Raw genomic sequence first — 27,535 nt, 5'->3', positions numbered from 1 at the left:
TGACCAGAGTCGGTCAGGGCTGCCAGGAACTGCCAGCAGCAGTTCCCCTGGAGCCCAGGGTGGGCCCTGAGGCGGCCGCGGGCCCCTCTGCAGCCGGGCCCTCCACGCTGCAGCGCCTCGGGCCGCCCTCTGCCATCGCCAAAGATGGCGGCGGCGACGCCGCAGCTTCAGCACCGCCCGGCGGGCGTGGCGCTTCCGGCGGGGCCGCGCGCTGGGGGCGGCAGCTCCTCCGCGCCGCGGTCGGGGCCCGGTGGGGGGCCATGGGCACGGCGGGCGGCGGCGCCCTGCGGCTGCCCGGGCTGCACGGCTACGCGGCGGAGTTCTCGCCCTACTGGCCGGGGCGTGTGGCCTGCGCCGCCGCGCAGTACTACGGCATCGCAGGTGCGGGCGGGGCCTCCGCGGCGGGGCGCGGAGGGGGGTGGCCGTTCCCGGACGTTCCCGGTAGCGGCTCCTCATGGGGGCTCTGGAAATTGCCGTGTCCGCAACGGCAGCCGGCGTCTGTAAAAGCGTGCTGGGATTTCCCTTTCCGTTGCTTTTGTTTTGCTTTGGTATCAACGTATATTTCTGCGGTGGGCGCGGGTGGCGGCGCTGCTGCTGGCCGCGGGGCGCCACGACCCGCCGGGCGCACGGCGGTGTCTCACAGGGCCCTCGGGGGAGTGCTGGAATAGCGAAAATTTTAAGGGGGAAATACTTCCAGACGTTTCATCCACACCGTGTTCGTCTCTACTGTTGTATTTATTCTCGCCTCCGCCAAAGCAGCACTCCCCCGAGGGCCCTGTGAGACACCGCCGTGCGCCCGGCGGGTCGTGGCGCCCCGCGGCCACCGCAGAAATACAACGGTAGAGACGAACGCGGTGTGGATGAAACGTCTGAAAGTATTTTACCCTTAAAATTATAACTGTTACAGCCTCAGTCACCGAGTGTCCAGCCGCGCCCCGGCGATCGGGTGGCCCCGTTAAGAGGCAAGCGGAGCTTCTCTCAGCCCTTCCAGTGGGAGCATTGCTCCTGAAAGCACTCGTTGAAAGTAAACTTTCTAAATGTGGAATTACTTTGCAAATATCCCGGTCATGTGGGTAAGCAGTACCCATGTGTGTTTTCTCAGAACTGAATGACTTATTTTTTTTTGGTGAGCTGTAGTGCTAGATTCCGGGTGGGCAAAAGCATTACGCTGCTGTATCAGAGTGATGCCCAGGAACCCCGTGCTGCTGTGTCTGTAAGGTGAAGCTCATGGGGAAAACACGCTTTGATGCTTCATAAGCAAGCTGTTTCTTTTCTAGCCTCACCTACGGGTATACTGGAGTTAAAAAAAAAGGGGAGGGGGGGGCAAAACACAGTCTGATGTAAATTAATTACTGTTTTAGAGAACATAAGACATTTATTTAAGCAACTAATTGGCCTCTTACAAGTTCAGATGCCCTTTGTATTTGCACACAGGAGCTACTTCAGAGCCACAGTAGTTTCCTCTGGCACGGGGGAAACTAGTTGTGACGTTTTCTTTTATTTTGCTGGTTTAGGCTGTGGAACTTTGGCAGTGCTGGAACAAAATGAAGCCAAGATTGTTCTGCTCAGGAGGTAACGCAGGTTTATGCTTTATTTTTGCAGGAGAAAAACTTACTGTGTAACTGTGAATACAAGACACAGCCCAAATATTTTGGGTTATTGTTAGCAATAAAACCCTATTGTATTCATGCTATAGTATCTACTGAATGCAGGTCTTTGTATTTACATACAAATAAATGTGTTTATATTTACACACAAATAATAGGTTTATATTGCATAGATTTTGTTACAGGAAGCAATCTGAATGGCACCCTTTCCATAGTGTAAAACATTTTATAGAAAACTGACAGTGAAAATTAAAAGCAGCTTCTCTGCCCTAACTTGAAATTAAAAGTTTTAGCTTTTTAGGATTAGTGCATTGCCACCTAAATTTATGCCCTTATGGTTGACTTATACTGAAAATAGAGCAGGAAGCTACGTAAAGCCATGGAAGTCCTTCCTAGGAGATTAGGTATTCTAAGGGTCTGAGAGGAGTTTGATTTGTGTTCTGGATGGGAGGAGGAGAAAGGTTAGGAAGGTGGGGTGGGGGTGGGCGTTTAATACTTGACCATCATTGACCTAGAATTTTTTTAAGAAACTTTTGAAACAACAATTATTTAGATTAAGAGGGCTGCACTAGAAGTGCTTAACAAATAGTTCATCATATTCAGAGAAACTTTTTTTAATTAAATTTAATTATAAAGCAAGATTCTTCAAAGCTTGTCAACATGCTGTTAGTTTTGCTAAGTGCTCTGGTTTAGTACTGTTCATTTCTATGTTTCCAGTGACTCCACTTAATTTGTGGTAGAAGGTCCTGTAACTGCCCGAGCCAGAAGCTGTGTCATGTTCTCCACCAAAATAAAATGTTCTTTGTATGTGCTTTTCCCTCATCATTACTGCAGGGTGCCATGAAGTTTAACCTGAACTTAGCTAAACCTTCAGTGAAAAGAGGGTAAATAAATGAAATATATTCATATTTACCATGAGATAACAGCACCATCATTGATAGTTGTTGCAGAGCAACAAATACACAGTACCAGATCCCATATAATGAATCTGTAGTGTGTTAAAAGCCCTTTTAAGGGAGTGAAGAGATCTTTAGTATGTTCATGACTGCCTTTCAGTTGTTTTTTCGGTGTGTCTTAGCTTCCTAATGGTAGTGTGAACTGGATAGAGCTCTCCCAACATAGCCAGTTTAATTTCTTTATTTACCACAGTTGTTACAGACAAAGGGCTCCTACTCCAGTAGCAACATCCTGGAGAAACTGTAGATCAGAGTGAGATGTGGTACCTCTGCCTCTGTTTGCCGGGCAAGTTTAAGACTGAAATCAGATTTCATATTCTGTGTATGGCAGGCCCTTGGCTCATTTGTGCTTTAACTTAATCAGCCTATTCTAGCATACAGTTGTAAAAGTTGACATTATAACAAGTAAGTTACTTGTAAGGAGATTTACTGGAAACTCAAATATATAAAAATACTGGTTAGAATGGTAAAGAGGGTGATTTAAAGAAATAGTCTTTGCATGTAACTAGTTCAGACTTCGATGTCGTGCTTTCTCACGGACAAATACCTTCATTGTTCTGATTTAGTTTTGACTGGAATGATGGCCTGTTTGATGTGACCTGGAGTGAGAATAATGAACATGTGTTGATCACTTCTAGTGGAGATGGATCTCTGCAAATCTGGGATACAGCTAAAACAAAAGGTCCACTGCAAGTCTATAAAGAGCACACTCAGGAGGTAAACCAGGCAAACTTGAAAAATTTAATGAACTATCTGATGTTTGAATTATTAGAAGATTTATTTGTGGACTTATAATCAAAAGCAGGGTTTCTTGTCTAACTTTGGGTCCATGGTTTGAATTTATAACAACATTATTTTGCACATGAAGTGAATGTTGTACATATTTGTATATACAATGTAATAGGTACCGCTTAATTACATAAATCCAACATATTCAGAAATAGGGTTTGTAGCTTCTTATAGGCTAAGCAATCATTGTGTTGTATGAAAGTACTGCAGTTTGAGAGCGTTATTGGATAGGTCTAAATCAGACAGCTGATGTATGTAGCAGTGTTATCCTTGAGGATCTAGAGTGACACACATTATGCAGATCCTTAGAACTTCTTTTGTATAGAAAATGCTTATCCTTTTCCGTCCTAGCATCTGTGAGGTTCCACTCAAATAACGGTAGTCAAATATTGGGACAGCATGTATTTTTTTAGCCTTGGTTTGGTACTGTTGCATTTGATTTTCTTAAAATTACTGTTAAAATCTTAAAATTTTTGAAAGTTTCTGTATGTGGTGCAAGATGGGTAGAGAAAAATGTTATATTCATGTTCATAAATGTATTTGCATACTTTTAAGGACACCTATACTTGAGTATATTTATCTTCCCTCAAGTGATTTTTCTACCCTTTTTTTTTCTCCACACTTTCCTTCTAACTCTCCACTCACTTCTGTCATCTTTGAATTTAGATGCAGTCAGTTTTACCCTGGATTGTTGACACTTTATCTAAATTACATAAATATGAATTTATGTACATCCTGGTGGATGTGCAGTCAATAACAAAATCCAGTTTTGTATCCACAAAGGTGTCAAGATTTTTTTCAGATATGAAGCACAAAGCTAAAAGCTGAGTGACTGCAGTTACATGACAGTCCATCTTCTGTACCTCATTTCTTTGTAATTTTGCTACTTTGGTTTAATACATGTACTATGTAAATAAATAATTTTGAGATATGCGTTTGTAGTTGTGATCAGGACTTTATGATAATGTTCAAAGACTGATCGTAGTAACAGAAAAGTGTAGGCAAGGCATAATATCAAGGGGGGGGGAGGTTGTTCATAAGTTTATTTTTGTTCTGCCACACCATCTGTTGTTTGTGAAGTAAACATTTCCATGTCCAATTCTTAATTTAGCACATAGCATGGGGAGGTGGAAGCATTCAACCATGAGTTAGAAAGACAGTATAGGAAACATGGGCTGGGTGTTTATTGTGGGATATGAAATGTTTGTATTGATTCCTTATAAACATGCCTTAAGAGGATAAATCTCAGAGGGAATATACCTAATAGTTTGTGGTAAACACTGGCAGACAGTGCTGTTTAAAATGATTGACTACTTTCCTAATCCTTAATCCCTGTCTGACATTTCTAATAACAATTTTGTCACTGCATTTTATAATATTTCTAATGCAGGATTGACAGGGATCTGTTTCTTGTTTTCTAAATGAGATCATTGTCCCTCCTCAAAAAGAATGTGAATTTTTAATTTAAAAGCACATCTCTGTTATCAAAGGACAATGTTTATTCCAGCACTAACCAGCTGCTGAATCTTGTGAATAAATGAGTCTAATTTAGTTTGATTTTGATGAAGTCTCACTGGAACGTGAGACAACAGAATGCTTGAATTAAATTTGTCTTGTAAAGTGAGCCTGAACATTTATTTTGAAGTATTTTTTATGTTTTTACATCTTTTTTTTCGTCATCTTTTCATCTTGCCTGAGGCATTTTTTTTCTGCTGTTCAGGCATAAACGAATATTAATGCATTTTATGATTGAAGATAAAGCACTAAAAAATTAACAGCTAAGATTTATGCTGTGTTATTGATCTATCTCAGTTGGTCAACACAGCTTGTATTGAAATGTCTGTAAATGTATGTTGGGTGATAGATTGAAAAGGAAAGAACAGAAGCGAACCTTACTTGGTTCTCCACGCCTTCTGCTTTTCATTCTCTTCTCATTACCTGGACCTGTCACATGCTGAATGGAAAATAGCTCTTGCTTTTTATGAGCCTGTTGTCTGTTCTATTTGTAATTCTTGCCTGAAGGAGAATTTGCCCATGTCCCGCCGCCTGTGATGCAGCAGAGTGCTGGGCAGTCCTAACCATGTCTGCCATATGTACACAAACGCACGTCACAACACGTATTCAGCAGATCTATGTGCTGATGTCTTGTGAGTGAGCTGTAAGCCATACATGTGCTTTGCCTTATCTGTGCAGTAGATCTCATTCATACCAAATATGTGAGGCTAGGTGAATTGTGTGACACAGTTGCATGTTTCTTAGATATATTTCTTTCTGGAAAATCTTGGACATGAATATGAGAGCCAAACACTTCAACTGAGCTGACTTCATAGGGCTGTTGTGTGAAAGACATGTACTACGTAATGATACATTTAGAGGCATTTCCAAACAGGAGCAGCTTAGGAGTTGAACATAGGTCATCCCGCAAATTCAGGTGTAAGGAGAGGAGAAAGGCTAAAGTCTGTGAGGAGCTTGGGAGCCACTTTGGAGAACTGTGATGTTTTCCGTTCTTAAAACATGAGTGGGTGCTTGTGTGGCTCCTTTGTTATTATTTTAATATGAGGAGTCAGGTTGAAAGGGAGCATGTTTTAATAAGCTGTAGTACTTGTAGGTAGCTGACAAAAGTAGAAAAATAAAGACATAAAGGCATGATTTGGGAAAACGAAATAATTACCTTTTTGTTTGTTATTTGGCTTTTGTCAAGTATTGTCTGAATGTCTTGTACATTTAGATCAGGGGTCCTCAATCTACGGCCCGCGGGCCGGATACGGCCCCCAGGGTCCTCAATCCGGCCCCCGGTATTTACAGACCCCCCCGCCGGGGGCTGGGGGGGAAACCAAGCAGCCACAGATGGCTGCCTGCCACTGCATCTGCGCGCCGGCCCCCTGGTTAAACAGTTTGAGGACCCCTGATTTAGAAGATAAACTCCTCAAGGAAGGGAGCTAGCACAAAATGGTGCTAGAACAATATGCCTTTCAGTATATGGGACGTAGGACACTGTAAAATTGAAAAAAAAAAAAGTTGCAGATAAAACTTCGATGTTCTGTGGGCAGTGGTTGCCTTCCACTAATTGGAAATAAGAAAACAGATGAAAACCAGTGAATTTAAGCTGGATCTAGCATAAATTGAAATATTTTTGGGAAGGAAGATGCTCAGGAGTAGCTAAGTGTTACCTTGATTTCCTTTCTTATATAAGGCACTCTCCATAGAAGACTTTGGTTTGGCTGGATTTTCTTTTTCCAGTCCAGCTTCTCTGCTTTTTTGTCTGGTGACAAAGGTCCAAACATTTTCACTTTCAGAACAGGGTTGCTGTTGTTTAACACAAATTCCAGCTATCCAAGACAAACACAGCAACTAATATGTTGACTCACAGATTAGATCCAGTGCTGTGCTAGAACTAGATTGTCCCAGCTGGAGTGCAAATCCCCAGTGGTTAGTGGCCTGACTGTTGAGAGTGGTGCCACATACCACTGGTGGGATGTGGCCACGTTTCTGAGAAGTATCATGGGAGGTCTGATTGGGTCAGGAAGTCAAGCAAATAAACTGTTTCAGCTAATATTTATTCACCTTAGCACTGAAATGATTCAAGTCCATCTGCAGCTTATTGAGCCATTTTGGTGTGAGGTAAAGTAACAACAGAATGCATCTTCCGTCATGTAGATGAAGATAGAGTACATTTGAAGATGGAAGTTGTGTGTGTTCTTGAGACTTTCAGATTTGAAGTCATTTGAAGAACTACCTTATAGAGTGGGGTTTTTTTCTGAGGCAGCAGAGCTCAAAAATCAGCAGTAAAGGATGCAGTCAAAGTGTTCGCTGTGAAGGTGGGGACCCATTATAGAATAAACTATCAGAGAAGAGGGAACTTATTTCTATCATCTTTGCAAAGTTGTGGCAGATTGGTGAAGTTCCCACTGACGGGAAAAGGGGAAACATAACCTTCGTTTTTAAAAGCGGAAAGAAGGAGGACCTGGGGAACTACAGGCAAGTCAACCTTACCTCTGTGCCCAGCAAGATCATGAAGTAGATCCTCCTGGAAACTATGCTAAGACACATCAAAAATAGGGAAGTGACTTGTGACAACCAGCATGGCTTCACTAAGGGCAAATCGGTCCTGACAAATTTGGTGGCCTTCTACGACGGGGTTACAGTGTATGTTGGTGGATAAGGGAAGAGCAGCTGATACCATCTATCTGGACCTGTGCAATATATCTGACGCTGTCCTGCACAACATCCTTGTCTTTAAACTGGAAAGACATGGATGTGATGGATGGACCACTTGGTGGATAAGGAATTCTCTGGATGGTCGCATCAAAGAGTTGCAGTCAACGGCTTGATGTCCAAGTGGAGATGAGTGTCAAGTGGCATTCCTCGGGGGTTATTATTGGGACCAGCGCTGTTTAATGTCTTTGTTGGTGACGTGAGTAGTGGGATTGAGTGCACCCTCAGCAAGTTTGCTGATGACCCCAAGTGGTGTGGTCAATATACTGGAGGGCAGGGATGCCATCCAGAGGGACCTTGACAGGCTTGAGAGGTTGGCCCACGCAAACCTCATGAAGTTCAACAAGGCCAAGTGCAAGGTCCTGCATGTGGGTCAGGGCAATCTGAAGCACGATTACAAACTGGGTGGAAAATGGATTGAGAGCAGCCCTGAGGAGAAGGACTTGGTGGTGTTGGTTGGTGAGAAGCTCAGCATGACCTGGCAACGTGCGCTTGCAGCCCAGGAAGCCAAACATATGCTGGGCTGCATCAACAGGAGTGTGGCCAGCAGACCAAGGGAGGCGATTCTCCCCCTCTAGTCCACTCTTCTGAGACCCCACCTGGAGTGCTGCGTCCAGCTCTGGGGACCCCAGTGTAAGGAGGACATGGACCTGCTGGAGCCAGTCCAGAGGAAGGCTGCAAAGATGATCAGAGGGCTGTAGCCCCTCTCCTATGAAGACAGGCTGAGAGAGTTGGGGTTGTTCAGCCTGGAGAAGAGAAGGCTCTGGGGGGACCTTATAGCAGCCTGCCAGTGCCTAAAGGGGGGCTACAGGAAAGCTGGGGAGGGACCTTTCACAAGGGCATGTATGTAGGGATAGGACAAGGGGGAACGGCTTTAAGCTGAAAAAGGGAGGTTTAGATTAGCTATAAGGAAGAAGTTCTTCACTGTGAGGGTGGTGAGGCACTCAAAGGGGTTTCCCAAAGAAGCTGTGGATGCCCCATCCCTGGAAGTGTTCAAGGTCAGGCTGGATGGGGCTTTGGGCAACCTGGTCTAGTGGAAGGTGTCCCTGCCTATGGTGGGGGGTTGGAACTAGATGATCTTTAAGGTCCCTTCCAACCCAAACCATTCTGTGATTCTATGATTCCAGCTGTACAGGTAAAAGCAATTTCTTAAAAGCTGAAATGATGAGTCATGATGGAAGTTGAGTTTTTTATTTTATCTTATTTTATTTTTTTGAGGTAATTTATTTGTTTGAATGGTAAAAAAGTGTCACAGAACCCAGGAAAGATGAAAATCAGGGGTATTTTTTGACATGTATTTCTTATGAGAATTAGATATCATAAAAACATATTTACTGTTAGTTAGCTAAAACCTCAAAGTCAACTCTATAGTCAGCTCTGAAGAGAGATGGCATTTACATTGCTAGGAATTAAAAATTGTAGAAGTTTGAATAAAACTGTTTCATAGATAAGAAATCAGTCTGAAATGACTTTTCACAGTGGCAGAAACTTCTAGTGATGGTGGGTCTATGTGGATTTTGTTAGAACTTTTCTTTTTCCTTTCAACATGTTGGCCCTTCTTTATTTTTCTGGATATTTTTCTGAGCCTGCATTTACCTTTAATGCCAGACTGAGATGTTAAGTTCAATTTTTGTTCAGGTGTTGGCATTGTTGGCAGCTTTGTGGTGCTTGACTGGTGTGTTTCTTTTAGCTGATTATGATACAATCTGCAAATGCAAGTGTATATCGTGAAACTTTGGCTAACTAGAGTTTCAGACTTCTATTCTAATGCTCTTTCTAAACTAGGCTGTTGTATCATTTATAGGTATTTAGTGTTGACTGGAGCCAAACTAGAGGAGAACAGCTAGTGGTGTCTGGTTCATGTGATCAAACAGCCAAGCTGGTATGTTGATTTTCTGCTGAAGGTGAAAAATGCAATTTGTTTTGGATCTGATAGTTCTTTGTGTTAAGAACAGCATTGATTCACTTTCCCTCTTCATTTTTACACTGAGACTGAAATTCTGTTTTAACTGAGATACTGCTTTATCCCACAGTTGATATCAGTTCAAGCATACAAATGCTTTTCATGATACATGGTAAAAAAAAGTTCATTTAGTCCTTTTTGTATGTATAAAGCTTTTTTAATGTATGAAACTTTCCTTTCTTATTGAATGTGTACTTCAACAGTTTTCTTTTTACTTTATTCAGTGGGATCCAGCTGTGGGGAAGTCATTATGCACTTTTAAAGGCCACGAAGCGGTCATTTACAGCACTATATGGTCTCCACACATCCCAGGTTGTTTTGCATCTGCCTCAGGTAAACATGATGGTAAAGAGATTCTCAGAACAAAAGAACCCAACCTTTATGTTATTAGGTTAGTTCAGCATTTTGTCCAGCAGATGGCAGTGTGTGTCATACATCTAAATGGAAGAAGACAAGATAAATTTATTGCTGTGGCTGGATTTGTAGGTTCTGTATGATCTGTAAATCATCCTGTTGGCCATTTAAACAGGGATCGGCAGTTTTCTAGCAATTACTTCAGTTACCTTGTGGCAATATTTTCTGTTATTTTATGTAGCTCTGTTCCATTCACCTTGCTTTTGTTACTGACCACTAAATCATGTTATATGCTTTATTTTGTGTTCTGGCTTACATTTTTTTTTTTTCAAAATATCTCAAGTGTCAGTAGACTGTTAGCTCTGTGAGTAACATAGCCAGTTCCCACTGAACTGTTTTAAGGACTACTGGAGATCCCTGTGCCTTGTTTTTTTGGGAAAGGTAATCATCAATTTTGCTTTCCTGCTTTGGCCAGTGCTATGAATTTTGCTGGTCAATACAATCATAATTGAGTTGGGTGTACCTGAGGCAAAGAGACTGTATGGCAAGATGGCAGTGTTTTACAAACACTGCTCCTGCTTCAGAGACACAAGGAGAACTCTGGAGTGAGACCTCGAGCCTTACTGCTGACTTAGCTGGGCAAGGGGTGCTGTGAGCCACGGAGTTTGCTTGGGAAAGAGGGGCAGTAAGACACTACCTTAATGCAAATATTGGTAGATTAACTTCAGTGGCTTGGATTTCTCTGATTTCAAGTCTGTTAGACCTTTGTACTTGTTTAATTAGAAATTGTTCAGCTCTTATATCAAGAGTGTAAGCAAGGATAAATAAGTTTTCCTGTTACTGAAGTTAAAGAGAGACAATGAGTACACACAGGTACTGGCCGTCATTGTCTTCTATGGGAAGTTTGATAAGAAAGTGCATATGGCTTTCATAAAATTTGAGTCTGGCTATTTCCATCTGACTCTGCTTGCAGGGTTGAACTAGAATGACTAACAAGTTACATGTATTTGTAGTGCTTGAAAGCCAGATGCTGGAGCATAGATATTTTCAACTTATTTAAAGATTCATTGAGGTACGCTTAGTGAGATACCTATCTAATAGGATCTGAGAAGCTTACAGGATTGGGTCCTGTATGCTGTTTGAACAATTGTACTGAAAAGCAACTATATACTACAAAAATACCAGCTAACTACTATTTGGTTAAAGGTAAGTGGAGAAAACAGTGCTTAGTGTTTTTTGCAAATTCTAGGTGTTATGATGGTCTCTTTAAAGTCCTGCTCAGAAGCCTCCCCTCCATGGTAGTCTTACTCATACAAAATTTCTGACAATCTGGGTGAACAAAAGAGCTTTACTGATCCAGCTAGTTATTTCAAATTTGATCCTCTAGAGTATGAAGCCAAATTATCTTCTAATACATTGGCACTTTAACAATTTTGGGAAACATTGATTGTTAGATGCTGTATGTAGTGGTATATACACTGGGTACAGCAACATACACTTGATCTGTTTTTTGAGTGACTTAGTGGGTGCAGCTGTTGGAAATTTTGACTAAAACTCTAAAGACTTCCTATTTTGTGAATTTTACTTTGATTATTGAAAGGGACTAACACATATTGCTGGAGCCTGAAGCTAGTTGCAGTCAGTTTTCACCAATTGATGACTCCATAGTATTTTACAGGGAAAAAAAAAACATGCACAAAAGATGCACAGTATTTTTGTTCTCTAAGTACTACTTAAGTGTGAAATAAAATCCCATAGTGTAATGCTAGGTGTAAAATCATTAGCTAAGAGAAAATAAAGTCTTCAGAATGATGGTGAACTGTCTTATGGTTTCCGAAATAAAACATCTCGTGTGCTTCTAAATAAAATAACTTAAAAACAAAGACCTTGCATAGAAGTCATGACATGCAGATGTGGAAAATGTTTCTTATTTGCTTTTGGTTTTAGTTTCCATTGGAATTTTTCTGTGGTTTGATTAGATTCCTTCACTGCAGAAATTATATACTGGCAGTTTTTTCTTTCATCAGCAGGACTGTGGGTAGTAGAAGTACTCATGACCCTCTAGCTCTGGGTATAAATGCCATTTCCTTATAGTAAGAAAGGTGTATCAGATGGTTTATGTTCAGCGCGTTTACTTCACTGTTTAGTGTTTAATGGCATTCTACTCTGTCAGTCAAGATATGTGGTGAAAGTGAAGTGGAACTGTTCAGAATGCTGGACCTCACTTGAAACTTGCTACGGTCCATATACTTTAAGCAGGAGAGAAAATGATGGAACAGAAAGCTTAATTTCACTGATGACTCATCTATTGAGCTGAAGTTGGAGCTGGAGAAAAACTGCAATCTCAACATGGTAACATTGTGTCGAATGTGCAGCTGTTCCCTTTGATACACTTGCTGGAAGGGTTTACCCCTTTTTTTGTTTGTTTGTTTGTTTTCTGGTCGCTTTTGCAACTTTGTCTTGTCTTGAAAATTAGTACCTGAAACTGAGTCTGTAAGGAAACTTCTTGTACTTCTTTTCATCTCCCTTGGGGTTTTTTAACTTTTTAAACCAGTAGCTTTTTGAAGAGTATTGAAACATTCTCTTGAAGAAGGCTGCGCAGCATTAGGCATGTAGTGTGTGTGTATGTGTGTTCTTTCTCGCCCCTCCTGTCGCCTTTCTTTCATTCCACCTCACACATACTTACTCACAACCACAGGCTTATTTATATCTTAATAATATAAACTCTTAGCACTTCAGACCAGAAACGAACTGTTTCTTGTTGTAGCATCTTCAGTTTTGCATGTGTTAGTAAAATAAGTTAGGTATGTTGTTAACGATAGATTAAAAAAAATACTGGTCTTGAAATGCTTCCAATTTACCTAAATTTAAGTGAAGCAATGCATGAGGGTTTTTTATTATTTTTTTTATTAGTATTATTTCAAAGAAAATAAGCAAGAGAGACAGAGGTTTAGGATGCTATGCATGCTTCAGCCTTGCCCTTTTCCTGCCTTTATTTGAATCCACATTGATGCTAGCAGAGGTTTAATTTCCACTTAACTGATTAGTTTGTGAATACTGAAAACAGAAAACCAAACACAACTGCAAGCCACAGTAAAACAGCTGCTCAGAAGGACCATTATGTACCTAGACAACTTTTGCCTGAAGCTAATTGGGTTAAATCTTTGCTTTTGGAAAATTACTTTCTTACACTATTATGAGACTAGAAAAAGAATATCAGTGAAGAAAATGAGAAACCTAAGACTGCAATATAAAGCAGTTGAAAAAAGATTTGATACTAATTGTACTTCTTTTACTTCATTAACTCTCCAGTCTGAATACATACAGGAAAACGAAGTTTGTCTGTAGTGGACAATAAAAAGCAGTTAACTTACAGAAGATAAATATGTCTGATGCATCAGTTAAATTAGCTTTTATTCAGCATCTAATACACTTCCATTTAACATTTACAGGCATGTGTGAGGTACTTTACAATGCTGTAGTTTTCATGTACAATCATTTGTACTCTCAAAAAGCAAGTAAATGGCTTATCTTTTTTGTTTGAAATTGGGAGTTCATAGTAACAGAAAAAATGGTTAATTCTGTATGTGTAAATAACAGCTGTTGTGATGTCAGTAATGATTTCTGAGCTGATAAGATAAGCAGGATGTTCAGGTGTACATGTGGCACTAAACCAGAGTCCTGGCAAATGTCTGCCTTACACTGAAAAAACAGTGATGTGGAAAATGTCGTTAAAGCAATGACATAAATGTTTAACAGCATTTTCATGGCTAAAAGGATTTAATGAGTCATTGTGTCATTTGCCCAAACGTCTCTCTTTTTTCTTTCTTTTTTTTTTTTTTTAACCCAGAGAGCACATTGGTGAGAAGCACATAAAGTGCCACATGCACACAACATTAGTATATAGGCAAACATAAAGCAGTTCTATGAAATTGTTTTCCATGAGTGTGGAGCAATAGGCCTTACTTTGTCCTGTGGTTTATATAAAAAGCATCCATTATAATATCAACTGTATTTATTGCCCTTTAAATTTAACAGTGGGAAGTAACTAATGAGTACCATTTTACCCTAATCTGTGTAACTGCAGTATTCTTTGATACAGATATGAAAATGGCAAATAAAAATATGAGTGGTTTGGATTTGACAAAGCCCAGATTTAGAATAACTGCTAACTTTTATCTGAGCTACGGGACCTCAGTTTTAATGCCACATTCATTTTTAAATCATTACCACACTCTTTAAGTTGACTGGTTAGGGCACATGCATAGTTTTCATAACATCTTAAATAAATAATGAATAAGGGAAAAAAGTGTTTTTTAAATCTGGCGAGATAATGTCTGTTTTCATCAGTATTTAGGTCAATTAATTGTATTCTTTGCTCAAAAACTTATTTTTCAGACTGAAAGCCCAGGGCAAAAAATTTTCTCATACAACAACAAGATGTGATCGTTTCTGGAAAATTTTTATTATGTTGACAAAAGTGTTGGGGAACTGTAGCTTTGCTGGTTTACAAACGAACTTGTAAACCAGCCTCCACTCTTTGTAATCCCTTGCATTCATTGCTAGACTTTAAGGTTAGAATTAAAAAACATTGTTGATCTCATATTCTGTTTTATTGCCAGCCCTGACATAGTGAGTTGATTTTTAAAAAGTTTGTCTTCTTGCCTAGTGGTCTTAGTGACAAATGTGTGTAGTTAAGGGGTTGTCAAGCTGTAGTTTCATAAATCAGGCTGGCATGTAGTCTTGGCACACCTTTTTGTGTTTGGGATCCAAATTGTGAAAGAAAACTAAAAATGAACAAATTATTTGGCATGAAATAATGAGCTGGGGAAGGTGTACATTTACTAAGAGGATGGTTACTGAATTAGTTGGAATAGCCTTGAGTGCAGCTCCTCAATAAAGAGGTGTTTTCCATGTGTAAGTTATTGGACCAAATTTGGGGTTGTCTGTTCTTTGGCTTCAGCTTTCTAAATCTTCAGCTTAAATTCCTGCTTCAAAAGTAGCACAGAGCAAAACAAAGAGCAGTTGGGGAGTGGAGCTCCATCCATCCAACATACATCCAAAGATGTTTGTGTGTGTGTTCAGGTTCCAAAAAACCTGCAGGAAGTAATTTTCTGTTCTTCTATGACAGTCATGGGTTCCAAAACACTTCACTAGAGATTTATATTCCATTAGCTTGTGTGGTGTGGGTCCAACTCTTTGCTTCTTACAAGTTCTTTGCTGGTTGCTTGTTTGTTGAATGTGCTAGAAGAAACGCCATCATGAACAAGGTTCAAGGCTTTGCACAAGTTGGTCATTTTTGGAATACAAATCCTCAAGGGATAAAAGAGTAAGAGGCTTCAATTTAGTGCATTGTACAAATTGTACAAATTGAGTATCTAGAGAGCAAACTGAATACACACTTACTGTGTTTTGTTGCAGTTTAGCTAAACTGATGTTTATGCTAGAAGGTATTAAAATATAATTGACTTGCTTACTTTGTTGTGTCACATCTGTGTAATGAAGTCAGGTGGGCATTTTCATTTGCAATCTATTGCTTCAAGACATACCAGCACAGTGGAGAATTCATCCAAGTCTTGTGCTCAGTAAGCTTTGCTAAGTCATCCTCTGATGTGCAAGCTGAAATATTTCTCAGGAAATGAGTTTAGCCCTCAATTTATAGTATATGCTAACCATAGTAAAGTATTGTATGCAGCACATGCTAGAATATAAAGCACTTTTTATATTAGAATCTTGCATTGTGAAATAATGATTAAGTGTTAAGAAGGAAAATGCATTCACAGGTTTTTACAGTGAATTAATAGGTTCTGGGTCATTTGGTTTGGACTTAAGTATCTAGCCAATATTGCCATTTGCTGAAAAATCATTTAATAGTAAGTCATAAGTTAAGTCAATATTGAAATAAATATTTGGACCCAAGATTTATGTTTAATCATCTTGGAAAACACTGAAAGAAGTTTTCACTGATTATTTTTTTTAATTATTGTTTTCTTAAAACTATTTACTCCTTTCAGAAAAAAGATTCTGTTGAGGTCTTCTCTGAAATAACTTAAAGCTCTTTGGTTTCTTAGCTTTACAGCGTTTTGTATCAGACCAAAAACTTACCAGTTGCAAAGTATGTTTCCACTGGCAGTTATGTTTATTTGCTATCTAGGTTGTGCTACGTGGAAGTAGATTTTGTGCATTCAGTAGAGTCCTGTTGAATGATTTAAATAAAGCTGCTATTCATGTCACTATTTCTGTCGCTTTGTGTGGAATCTCATGAGCTTTATTAATCCTGCTCTAGGTTCGCTTCTGCTGTTGCCGTGGTTTAACTCCCGCTGGCAACTAAGCCCCACGCAGCCGCTTACTCAGTCCCCCCTCAGTGGGACTGGGGAGAGAATCGGAAGAGTAAAAGTGAGAAGACTCAGGGGTTGAGATAAAGACAGTTTAATAAGTAAAGCAAAAGCCACACATGCAAGCGAGCAAAACAAGGAATTCATTCACCATTTCGCATGGGCAGGCAGGTGCTCAGCCATCCCCAGGACAGCAGGGCTCCGTCGCGTGTAGCAGTTGCTTGCGAAGACAAACACCATGACTCCAAACATCCTTCCTTCCTCCTTCCCCCAGCTTTATATGCTGAGCATGACATCATATGGTATGGAATACCCTTTTGGCCAGTTGGGGCCAGCTGTCCCAGCTGTGTCCCCTCCCAGCTTCTTTTGCAGCCCCAGCCTGCTTGCTGGCAGGGCAGCAAGAGAAGTTGAAAAGTCCTTGACTTAGTGTAAGCACTGCTCAGCAACAACTAAAGCACCAGTGTGTTATCAATGTTATTCTCATCCTAAATCTGAAACACAGCACTGTACCAGCTACTAGGAAGAAAATTAACTTTCTCCCAGCCAGAACCAGGACAAGTATCTATGACAGAAACAGCATGATTGTTTTAACATGCCTAAAAAGATGGGTTTTGAGAGTCATTAGATTTGGGTTCTGTTCTTATTCTCCCACATTTTCTATGTCATTCTGGCTAAATAATTTAGTCTGGTTTAGTATTTAAAAATACATACAAGTAAGCAATGTTAACTTGTTCAATGGCACTGCAGAAGTACTTACTTTAATTGGATTTCATTGACTTTTTACAAGGGCATGTAATGACAGGATAAGGGGGAATGGCTTGTAACTGAAAGAGGGTAGATTTAGATTGGCTATAAGGAAGCAATTCTCTACTGTGAGGCTGGTGAGGTGCTGGAAGGGGTTGCCCAGAGAAGCTGTGGATGCCCCATCCCTGGAAGTGCCCAAGGCCAGGCTGGATGGGGCTTTGAGCTACCTGCTCTAGTGGAAGGTGTCCCTGCCCATGGCAGGAGGGTTGGAACTAGATGATCTTCAAGGTCCCTTCCAACCCAAACCATTTTATGTTGTTACACCTTATATTCCAATACTTCTGTCCCTTATGCTGAATTCTTTTCCTACAGTAAATTAAATATATGTTTTTTGGTGGGTTTTTTCCTCTTCATAAGAGAACAGTGTCAGAAAATAAGATTTCTTGCTTTAGAACTTTAAAAAATGAATCTGATTTTTTTAGAAGTAAAACTTTGAGCTAACTACTTTACTTTAGTTCTTGAAAAACATTGTATCTGTCCTGGTTAGAATCCTTTTTGCCTTCAGATAGTGTTTAAGGTTTCTTGAGTTTTTAATGATCTCCCAAATACCTAGCTGTTTTTTATAGTTAATGTTTTACCTCTGCACTATTTGGCAATGATTGCTTAGGTGGTCCTTATCACAGGACTTAGGAGATTATCATTTATGGATTTGGGTAAAATACATCTGTGATTAAAAAACCAGTCTAAAACCTACATGAAATTTAAATCTTAAATAAACTGTATCTTTTCACTGTCATACATTGTGATTCACATTAGTGGTCTTTATCCCATATACGGGGATGATGTACTTGTAGATTAGCATCTCTTTCAAAAATTTTGAATAGATGAGTATATATTGTGTAGTTCTATTGATTCGTCCAAGATTTCACAAATATTCATTAAAATGAAAGAAAGCAAGTACAATATACAAACAAATCTGGAATCGTAATTATCTAACAGACCAGCAAAAATCTGTTGCCATAGAGAAATTGCTTCTTACAAAAATAGAAATATTTTGTGGGGGAAATGTTGGCCACTTTTTTTGGTTGCTTACTTTGGTATGCAAACTGGCAGTGGCTGTTAGTGAATATGATTGTACTAGGTGTGCTTTAGTTGTACTTTCTATTATTATTATCCTGCTTCTGCTTTGCCATATGGAAGAAATGTATCCTTTGAAGTGCAGGTTTGAAGGAATCATGGAAATTCCAAAATTTTTTACAGCAATTTTTGTTGACAAGAAATATAAATATATATAGTGAGGTCATAGAAAGATGTTTGAGGTAAAAAAAAAGTTTGTTAAAATGTGTGTCAAGATTACACTTGTTTAGCTTATCAGCCTCTTTTTTTCTTTTTAATTAATCTGATTCTTCAACTAACTTAAATGGACAAATTGGATTTGCCTTTGGCTTTAATTCAGCCTGTTCTGTTCACAGAAAGGCTCACTTGCATGTTATGTTACTGCATTAAAAACATTTCACAAATAGTGCCAGCCGGAATTAATGACAGCTAAGTCTAGCATTTTCAAATAAATAAATAAAAATAATAATAAAAAGGGAAAATAATTCTTTTTCTTGTGCATCAGCATTTTCTATTAAAAAAGACATAATTGGAGCAATTGTATATTTAGTGTCGAAATTGTTACTGGCTGAGTAACTTACTTTTCCAAACGTTTTTGGCCCTCATAATGCTACTGTGGCCCATCTCTGTAGCAGTTCATTCTAGTTCACCTGGATTTATATATTTATTTGCTTAGGAAAAATGGTCCTGTCTACAGTGAAATACGTGTTTCCCCTTCAAATCTTGTGTTATCTGATGAAATTAAAATAAAAGCTTTTTAAGAAGTCCATTATAATAGCTCAGAAAGACTTAAGACTCAAACTGAAATCTGTCCTCCGCAGGCAAGCAGATAACAAGACTAATGGTGGGTGGATGAGCATACTACCCTTTTCTTGCCAAGACCCTGCTGGTTATGTTCCTTCCTCTCCATATGTTGGCCTGTTTTTATAAGCACTTTAGTGATGCCTGGGGCTTCAGCTGACTGCAGGGTGTCATTTTCAGGAGTGCTGTGCATATACTGGGCAGCAGTTTTACTCTTGATAGTACCAAAATCGATGAGGGGAGTTAAAATTGTGAGAAAACATGTGTTGTTCCCACCTTACAGGTAGGGAATTTATCCACCAAGAGTACTGTATCTCTCACAATCATGGAGTCTGAGGAAAAGCCAGCCAACCATAAGAGCAGAGCTTCCTGTGATCTGTGTAGCACCATAGTCATAACACTAGTCTTGTGTCTGGTAGTGGAACCAAGCTCACTCTAGCTTTGTTTTTGCATTCAGACTTTGCAACCATTTTGTGTCTTTCTGCAAATGCAATAGGAATATTGTTGTGGCTGTAAGGATGGGTTTGCTTCAACCGTAGCCAGCTTCTTAAAAAGACCAATGATTTTGTGTGCCCAGCTGTGTATTTTAAGGCCAGTGACCAAATGGGCATTAAAACCATCAAAATGCTTGTATCTAAACAGCATAAAAATCATAATTATTGATGATAACCAATCTGAGAATTTCCAGAAGTGTTTCTGGCAAAGAAACATCAGTCATTTCTTCAGCAGCAAGGTAAAACTGTTTTTTAAATTTAGGTAGTACTGATACATGATTTCTGTAGAAATCATGGGTGTTTGGATACAGCTTCTATTTAGATTTAATTTGTCTCTTGGATGAACACAATCATGAGTTCTAATCAATTTTCTCTCTCTGTAAAAAAATGAGCTGGAGAATCCATTTTTGCTGATACAAAGCTAAATATTCAGGGTTAATGAGAGAATCACAATTTAAAAAAAAAATTGAAAAGCATGGTTGTCAGCTGATGCAGTTTTCCATGTCTTTGTAAGCCATTAAGAACTGAATTTGTAAGAAGGGTATATGCAAATGGTAAAGATCTTCAGGGGTAGAAGGCAGTTTATGGCTGGAGATAGAGAGGCTCAGGTGATTCACAACTGTTAAGTTAAGCTGGACTCCATTGCTCTCTGAAGAGCTGTGTGTGTGCGCACGCACATGTGCAGGTGTGTGTATGGGCTCGGAGGTTAAAGCAGACATTGCCTTTAATATCTGTAATAGTTACAGCAGAATTACTTGATCTTCTGGTATTTCAACGAGAGTAACTGTGCAGGTTTTGCACGTGATGAGTACAGATAATGCATCATCATTTTTCCCTTCATTGAAAGAATCTGGAGATAAATTGCATTTTCAATACTGTTCACTTTTCTGCATGCCAAAAGTATGTGTCTAGGTACTTTTTCACAGCTGGCTTGCAGGGAAAGTTTTTCTATGATTCTGGTCTTCTAAGTCCATTTTTAAATGGACCTTAAGCTATTACTACTGTAGTTAGATGTTAAGTATTTTACCCCGTCTCCTTTTGATCAAATTAGAGTTTAGAAAATAATGGAAGTGTTAGCAATAAAATGAAGTAGTTCTTATTTTCTTTTCTAATGAAACAGCAATAGTAAGTTCTGATTCCTTTTTTGCATTAATCTAACCTCTGTGTCTATAATGTGCTAGCTCTATTTGGCATGAGTGTCATCATGTAATAGCTGTATGAAATACAAACTAAGAAATAGGTGCCTCCTAAATACTAGAGGATTAACTATATCCCATAATTGATTCAACAATGTTGTGTCAATTTCTCTTTGTTTCAGGTGACCAGACTTTAAGAGTTTGGGATGTGAAAGCTCCCAAAGTCAACCTTGTGATACCAGCCCACCAGGCTGAGATCTTGAGCTGTGACTGGTGCAAATATGATGAGGTATAAACCTGTTAGTCCAACTGGTTTCCTGTTTGAAGAACTCTCGTTAAATAGTGGGTCTTTTTACTGCAACATTAATGCATCTTCTCTTTAGAAAAATATGTCTAGTTGCTTTGTTGCTTTCACTTATTACTACATCTTCAGAAGTGCATTGCTCCAACAGATGGATGGCTCAAGTAGATTGGAGGTTTTTATTTTGTATAGTGGACAGAATAGTCCATAGTGGAGAAACAGATTGTATTTCTCTGTTGTCTTGATTTTACACAATGGAGACCTCATTTATGATTTATTCATCTGTATTGTTTGATTTATCTAACTTCTGTAGCCAACGTGCACATCATTGCAATTTAATAATTACATTTTCCTGATACATCTGTGTTTTATCAAATCATCAGAACTTGCTGGTAACTGGTGCAGTTGACTGTAGCTTGAAAGGCTGGGATTTGCGGAACATCCGTCAACCAGTGTTCATCTTGCTTGGTCATACCTATGCTATCAGAAGAGTAAAAGTAAGTTGTATTTTATTCCCTGATGACCACCACTGAATTGTTAAACAAATCTTCCTGGAAAGCAGTAATATTTTATATTATCTAATGACTAGCAAAAATAAAATGGGTGTTGAAGATTTTACATGCTGTAGTGATTGTTCTTGGAAACCTTCATTTCAGCACTGTAGAATACTTTGATATTTAGCAGATTGCTGAGATTTCAAAGTCAGTATATTTCCATGAGGAGTGTTTGAGAGCTTGAGAGAGTGTTGGGAGGTTTACTTCTGCTATGTTATATGGCGTTTGAGATAGAGAAAATACCTTTGCTAATTCATTTTTTAAATGGTGCTGTGCCTTTTTGTTTCTATGCAAAGGGTCAATATTCACATAAGGCAAGGTATAGAACTCATTGTGAATATGTATTTTTGTGTAAACAAAGGAAACATTAAAATGTTCAAAGAAATTTCAAAACTTTGTGCATGAAAGTCTACAGATGGCTATACTGGATCTGTGTACTACTAGATCACCCACCAACAGGGATTTGTTCTAGAGGCACAATGACATTTTTTTCATATTATTCAGTTCTTACTATTTTTTTATATTAGTCAGATATATACCTGATCATTTTAAAGCCTTTCAAGAACAGGTATGTTTATTAATGTATTCTAGGACGGCTGAACTGGCAGAAAAAAATTATCCCAGCTCAGTATTTTGCTTCACGTGCCCTTGGAATTTTTAATGTGTGTCTAACAACTTTAGAAGTTACTGTGCTTAGGTTGTAATTTGTCAGAAAAGGAAGTGGTTCCATATCATCAATCCTGTTTGCAGCCAGATAGCCTGGGAGGCTCCTGCTCTTCCTTATCTCAGCTACCTTTGTATGCTGTCCCCACTGGTGGTGGCTGTCCAGTCTTTTTTCCCGAATTTAATTCCTGCATGACCATGCTCTAATCTGGCTCTCTTAAATGTTCTTTATAGCAGAAGAACATTTAGCAGTGGTGTTCAAATTTGTTTTTTCTTGTCTTTTTTAAACAAGATAAGTTTGCAGCTCCTATTTGACAGCCATTTAGACAGATGAATCAATACAGTATTAATCAATACAGACTGTCATATTCTTACTCTCTGACAGTTAGTGGGGTCTTTTAAAAAACAGCTCTGCCACTAAGGGATTCACAGCACATTATCTTCCTGATAAAATGGAGAAAGTGAACACAGAATTGTTACTCACCATAACCTGTGATAATAGAACTTGATGGAACTACAGAAGATGGGTTTACGAACAGATGGAAGGACTTCTTTTATACATCAGATGGTAGACTTCTTGAATTAGCTCTCTGCAGAAGAGGTTGCATAGGCAGGCAGTGTCATCAGGTTTATGGATAGCAGCTGGTTGATAAACAGATACTAGAAAAGCTGCACAGGGATAGCATCTCTAATTTTTCTATTCTCTATAATCCTGGGCTGCATTAGGAAAAGCATTGTCAGCAGGTTGAGGGAAGTGATCTTTCCCCGCTACTCACCACACCAGCAAGACCGCATGCAGAGTGTTGGGTCCAGTTCTGGGCTTCCTAATACAAGGGAGACATGGACATACTGGAGTAAATCCAGTAAAGGGCTGCAGAGAAGGTTATGAGACTGGAGCCTCTGTCCTACCAGGAGAGGCTGAGATAGCTGGGTTTGGTGTGGAGAAGAGAAGGCTTAGGGAGGATCTTATCACTGTGTATGAATGATTGGGGGAAACAGAGAAGACAAAGCTTGACTCTTCTCAGTGATATTTAATGAGAGGACCAGAGGTGATCAGTACAAACTAAAATACGAAAGATGCCATGTAAACATAGAGCACTAGGCTTGAAGACTGTTGGCCTTACTGTGTAGGGTATCTTTTATATTCTTATACAGTCTCAATTGAGTTTCCATTTTATGGTCCATCAAGCTCCCTGTTTTCTTAAAATGCCTTGAAATTATTATTATGAGTTGGCCAGCAGTAGAACTTTCTTTTCACCAGCCTCTGAGATCAGTTCACTGAGTGGCTTTAAGGACACGGTGGAGAGGCTGTGTATGCATGTGTCTTCTGTTCCGTCTCAGCAGGATTTTATAGCTCCCATTTCAAGATAGACATGGTCCCTCTGGACATAAGGTAAGAGGATGTGGGCCAGCATTTAGAGGTGGGGCAGCATATCTACACTTGTGTGGTACAACTCACCAGTCACACTACATGTAGAGAGACCTGGATGCTACTTAAATAGAAGCAGCTGTCTACTCATGTCCCTTCCCCCCTACATTGTGTTGACACTAGCAATTACAAAGCTGTGCAGCAAGCTGACTCAGCTGATTGCTCCGAGTAAAAATCCTGTCCCTAAAAGTGACTAGTTTCTGTCTGGATCACTAAGCTGTCTCAATTTGTTGCTCAACTGCACAATTGCAAGCCCTGACACAAAGGAGGGGGGGCAGGAGCACGCAGCCTGAAGTGGACAGGGAAGGGAAGGCCATGACTCTTGGCAGCAGTGCATTTTTAAATTGGCTTAAACCAACCATGAAATCACACTCTTCAGCTGTCTGTCTTTTGTATTCTGTTCACTTGTTCAGGGTTATATTGACTGTCAGATCTGAGGCTGGCAAGGAATTCTACCCAACATGATACTGTCAGGATTCCTGCAGATTTCTCATGATCTTTCACTGCAGTACAGGGCATTATCAGCACACTGAGGTCATCTGGAGCCCTTTTCATTGGTGCATTTGGCTGTTGCATATTCTTAGCTGACTTCAATCTCTTATAGTGAAAGGTAGTTATGGCTTTTGAGTTTACCTGAAGATATTTGGGTGAATTATCTATGAAATATTGGAGGTCAGGCTGGGTGATATGCTGGTCTCTTCTGTTTGTATACAACTGTTCAGGTGATAAAGTTGTATTATTTCACAGTTGAGTGGAACGGAATTTTAAAATACTATCTTCACTTTGTAGCAGAAAGACATTGTGCAAATTCTTTCAACTTGTATGTGTGGCACTCTGCTAAGTATATTGACAGAGTTTGCTTAGGTAAGTTTCTAGGATACTTAAGGTTATGACAGCTTTTCAACTTTGACAAGATGTTTTTGCTTCATCTGAAACTACGTGGATAAAGATGCAAAGGGGGCATGCAGGAAACATGCCTTTGGGTTTTGCTGCCCATCAGACTACTTCTTCAGTATTCATATTCTTGGGATACAGAAGAGAAAGATGTTTTGTTATGATTCCACACCCCCCTCCAGAAAGACTATAGGAAATCTGAGGAGGTTAAAGTTCAAGCATGCACATCCCTCAGTTCTGCTACAGTAAAGAGAACTCTGTCAGCAGGGTTCGGCAGGCAACAACATACACTGCTGTCTTGGCAGCTTGGGCAGTTGTGGCAATAGCTCAGGCTTAACTTTTGACTTCGTAGTAGCAGTGAATAGTGTTGGAAGTCTTGCAGGAAGAATCTTACCTATGAACCATGATGTGGGGGACCTGCTTTTCAAATTGAAGTTATGTCAATGAATTGTGTATTTCCTGCTGAGAAATACTGACCTTAAAATGGTTAGAAATTGAGGGTTGCCAAAAAGCTGGAGCCGAGGTGAACAATTTTACATAACTGCATCCTTATTGCTTGCAGTGTTTAGACCTGTCTGCAAGAGATCATAGAAGAGTGTGTCCCATTAAATGCCCTGCAGGAGGCAGGGAAATTATGAAGTGAGGTTATGCTGCCTTCAGTTTTTCAATTTATCTCCAATTTTCCCATTTCTGTAAATAATTTCAAAATCTTAGGATGTGGAATTGATGACAGTAATATACCTTGCATTCTCTTCAGTATGGCCCAGATTTTCTCTCTCTGAAAAGAATAAACTGGTCGCATGGCTTTTCTCAAACATTTATATAATGAGATGATACTCAACTTGTCACCCAAAAGCAGAATTTAATGACTGTTTATATGACTGTCCTAAAACTTCTTAACTTTACAGCAGGGTTGTTTGGTACTGCTGTAATGAAGTCAAACCAAAGCAGGATCCCATAGAGCATTCTTTGTAATTAGAAGCATAACGGAGAAATTTGCTGATGTAGTCTGTGATGTGGTACGTACCAAAACAGTTAATATAGTTAAACTTTGGTAATTTTCTACTTATTATAAGTCTGTATACATTCACAATGATTTTACTTTAAAAGTTGTTCTGTTTCATTTTCTTGCAGTTTTCACCATTCCATGCAACCTTATTGGCGTCTTGCTCCTATGATTTTACTGTGAGGTACGGTATTTTTTTAATCGGATACAAATGGAAAGATAACATATTTTAATGTGGCTTGCAACGGGAGATAGTTCTAGAGTGGACATACTGAAGTGCAGTTAATGTTGCTATTGGATGTTTTCTCTTTGTAAGCTATGTTGAAAATGCATGCGTTCTTCACTTAAAGGCTAGCTCAGTCACTCTTCTGAATCATATCTACTCTGACAGATGCTTTCTGTAATCCTTTTCACATCGTTCTGCTGAATGGAGTTGCATCCAGCTGTGATAGTGTCTGCTAAGAAGGTAATAGCCTCTTATATTAATGTAGGTGGGTAACTTTGTAAGTTTCCCTGACATATTTTTATTTAAGCTTTTTATGAACAAAGTTTTTGTCCTACCAGTATCTGAGGAAGCTTGAGTATTGTTCCACAGTGTGTATGCTCAAGTTCTTTAAACAGTACTTCTGCAAGTTCCCCTGGCTACCTAGTATATCTGATACTGCTAAGGATTTTATAGTACCACTGACTTAAAGCTGATTAAAATCCCAAAGAAGTTTAACTTCATGTTAGGACTTCTCTAAGATCCACAGCGTCATATGTCAATAAACTATGAAGCACATTACTGAATATTTCATTCACATTCTTTCATCTACATTTAAATTTTATAACATAGACTGGATATAGTAAGCAGTAGATTTACAAATGGGAGAAGCTCTCTTCCCCCACAAGTGACTGCGAAGTTATTCCACTCCCCCAAGTCATCCCAATTAACATCACTTCTGGTTGTGTCCTACGTGATCTGACAACAGACACAGAAATGTTCTGTTTTCTAAGGGAAATCTTGCTAACTCTCAGTGCCTGTACATGTTTCTAAATCAAAAATCTATATAGTCTTGTGCCATAACATCATATTAAGTTGCATCATGAAGTTAGTGTGTTAAGCATTGTGGGAATTTTGTATAATCTCTTGTATAGAAGAGCAGTATAGCTGGAATACTGTTTTGATCCAAGCTCTTGGTCGCAGCTCCCAGAATGCAGCTAACAGAAACACGCAGGTGTGCAAAGGGGCTCTGAAGCTCTGCTGCAGATGGCATGGGACTGCTTGAGGCTGTACAGTGACAATGGAGACGTTGCACAGGGAGACAGTTGCTGGAGCAGTTATCCTTGGCAGATTTGAGTCCTCAATCATGATAGCACTGGCGAGGATGTTGCCTTCCAGGTCTTAGGCTGCAGGGAGCGTCTGGTGCCTCTTCCTGGGACTGGGGGTGATGGTGGCTTCACCTGTGGGAGATGTGTTCTCTTTGAGGTACTGGGGTAAAGGAGCTGCAGGAGGAGATGAACAGATTGCATACCATCAAGGATAGGGAACGCAAGACTGACAAGGTCTTCACAGGTATCCTTCAAAGGTGAGAGCTCAAATCCCACAGTGCAAGGAAGGAGGGACAGTTAGAGACTATTCTTCAGGAACAGAGGGTAAGGATAAAGATTCCCCTGATGGCGAAGGCTGGAAACTTGTGACTTCTGGCAACACAAGTTGGAGCTAGAGAACAGATTTAGTGCCCCGGAAATGGGTGAGCAAGAACAGGCTTGGTCTGGGGAGGCGTCAGAGTCAGCTGAGCCAGAGTGTCTGCACCAAAAGAAAAAATGCCCATCATCACTGGAGACTGCCCGCTGGTGCATTCCCTCTTGAAGTATCTGTCTGTCAACCCAACCTGATGTCTTGGAAGGTTTTGTTGCCTCCCTTGGGCTGAGGTCCAGGATGTTGTGGAGAGACTGCTAGGGTTGGTCCAGATTCAGAACACTGCCTTTTCCCACTTACCTGTATGGGTTCTCACGTTACTGAAGGAGGTGACCACGAATGTATCAAGATTGGCTACATGGCACTGAGGGCCCAGGTGGTGGTGTTCTTGATCCTGACAGTGAAGGAGAAAGGTTCAGGTAGGAAAGGACATCTCCAGCAAAGCAACACTCGGCTGCATAGCTGGTATCATAAGCACAGCTTTGTCTTTTACAACC

General features: G+C 39.8%; 1 protein-coding gene across 3 annotated transcripts in view; it reads left to right on the top strand.

The window, feature by feature from the left end:
- Positions 1 to 213: 213 nt before the first annotated feature.
- The window catches only part of PEX7 (peroxisomal biogenesis factor 7), a 50,443-nt gene continuing 23,121 nt past the window's right edge, over positions 214 to 27,535 (top strand). For 2 of the 3 annotated variants that reach the window (XM_056343628.1, XM_056343626.1), the window contains exons 1-8: positions 214 to 381; positions 1,515 to 1,572; positions 3,130 to 3,280; positions 9,372 to 9,449; positions 9,755 to 9,863; positions 20,693 to 20,799; positions 21,195 to 21,308; positions 25,486 to 25,541. In XM_056343628.1, coding sequence (XP_056199603.1) covers positions 261 to 381; positions 1,515 to 1,572; positions 3,130 to 3,280; positions 9,372 to 9,449; positions 9,755 to 9,863; positions 20,693 to 20,799; positions 21,195 to 21,308; positions 25,486 to 25,541 — 794 coding nt within the window. In that variant the 5' untranslated portion in view covers positions 214 to 260. The remainder of the gene's footprint in view (positions 382 to 1,514; positions 1,573 to 3,129; positions 3,281 to 9,371; positions 9,450 to 9,754; positions 9,864 to 20,692; positions 20,800 to 21,194; positions 21,309 to 25,485; positions 25,542 to 27,535) is intronic. The other variant, XM_056343627.1, reaches the window with a different exon arrangement.

Source organism: Falco biarmicus, chromosome 6 (genome assembly GCF_023638135.1).
Source record: "Falco biarmicus isolate bFalBia1 chromosome 6, bFalBia1.pri, whole genome shotgun sequence".
NCBI classification, from domain to species: Eukaryota; Metazoa; Chordata; class Aves; order Falconiformes; family Falconidae; genus Falco; species Falco biarmicus.
The sequence above is the reverse complement of the archived record's forward strand: the minus strand, read 5'-3'. Positions and strand labels throughout refer to the sequence as shown.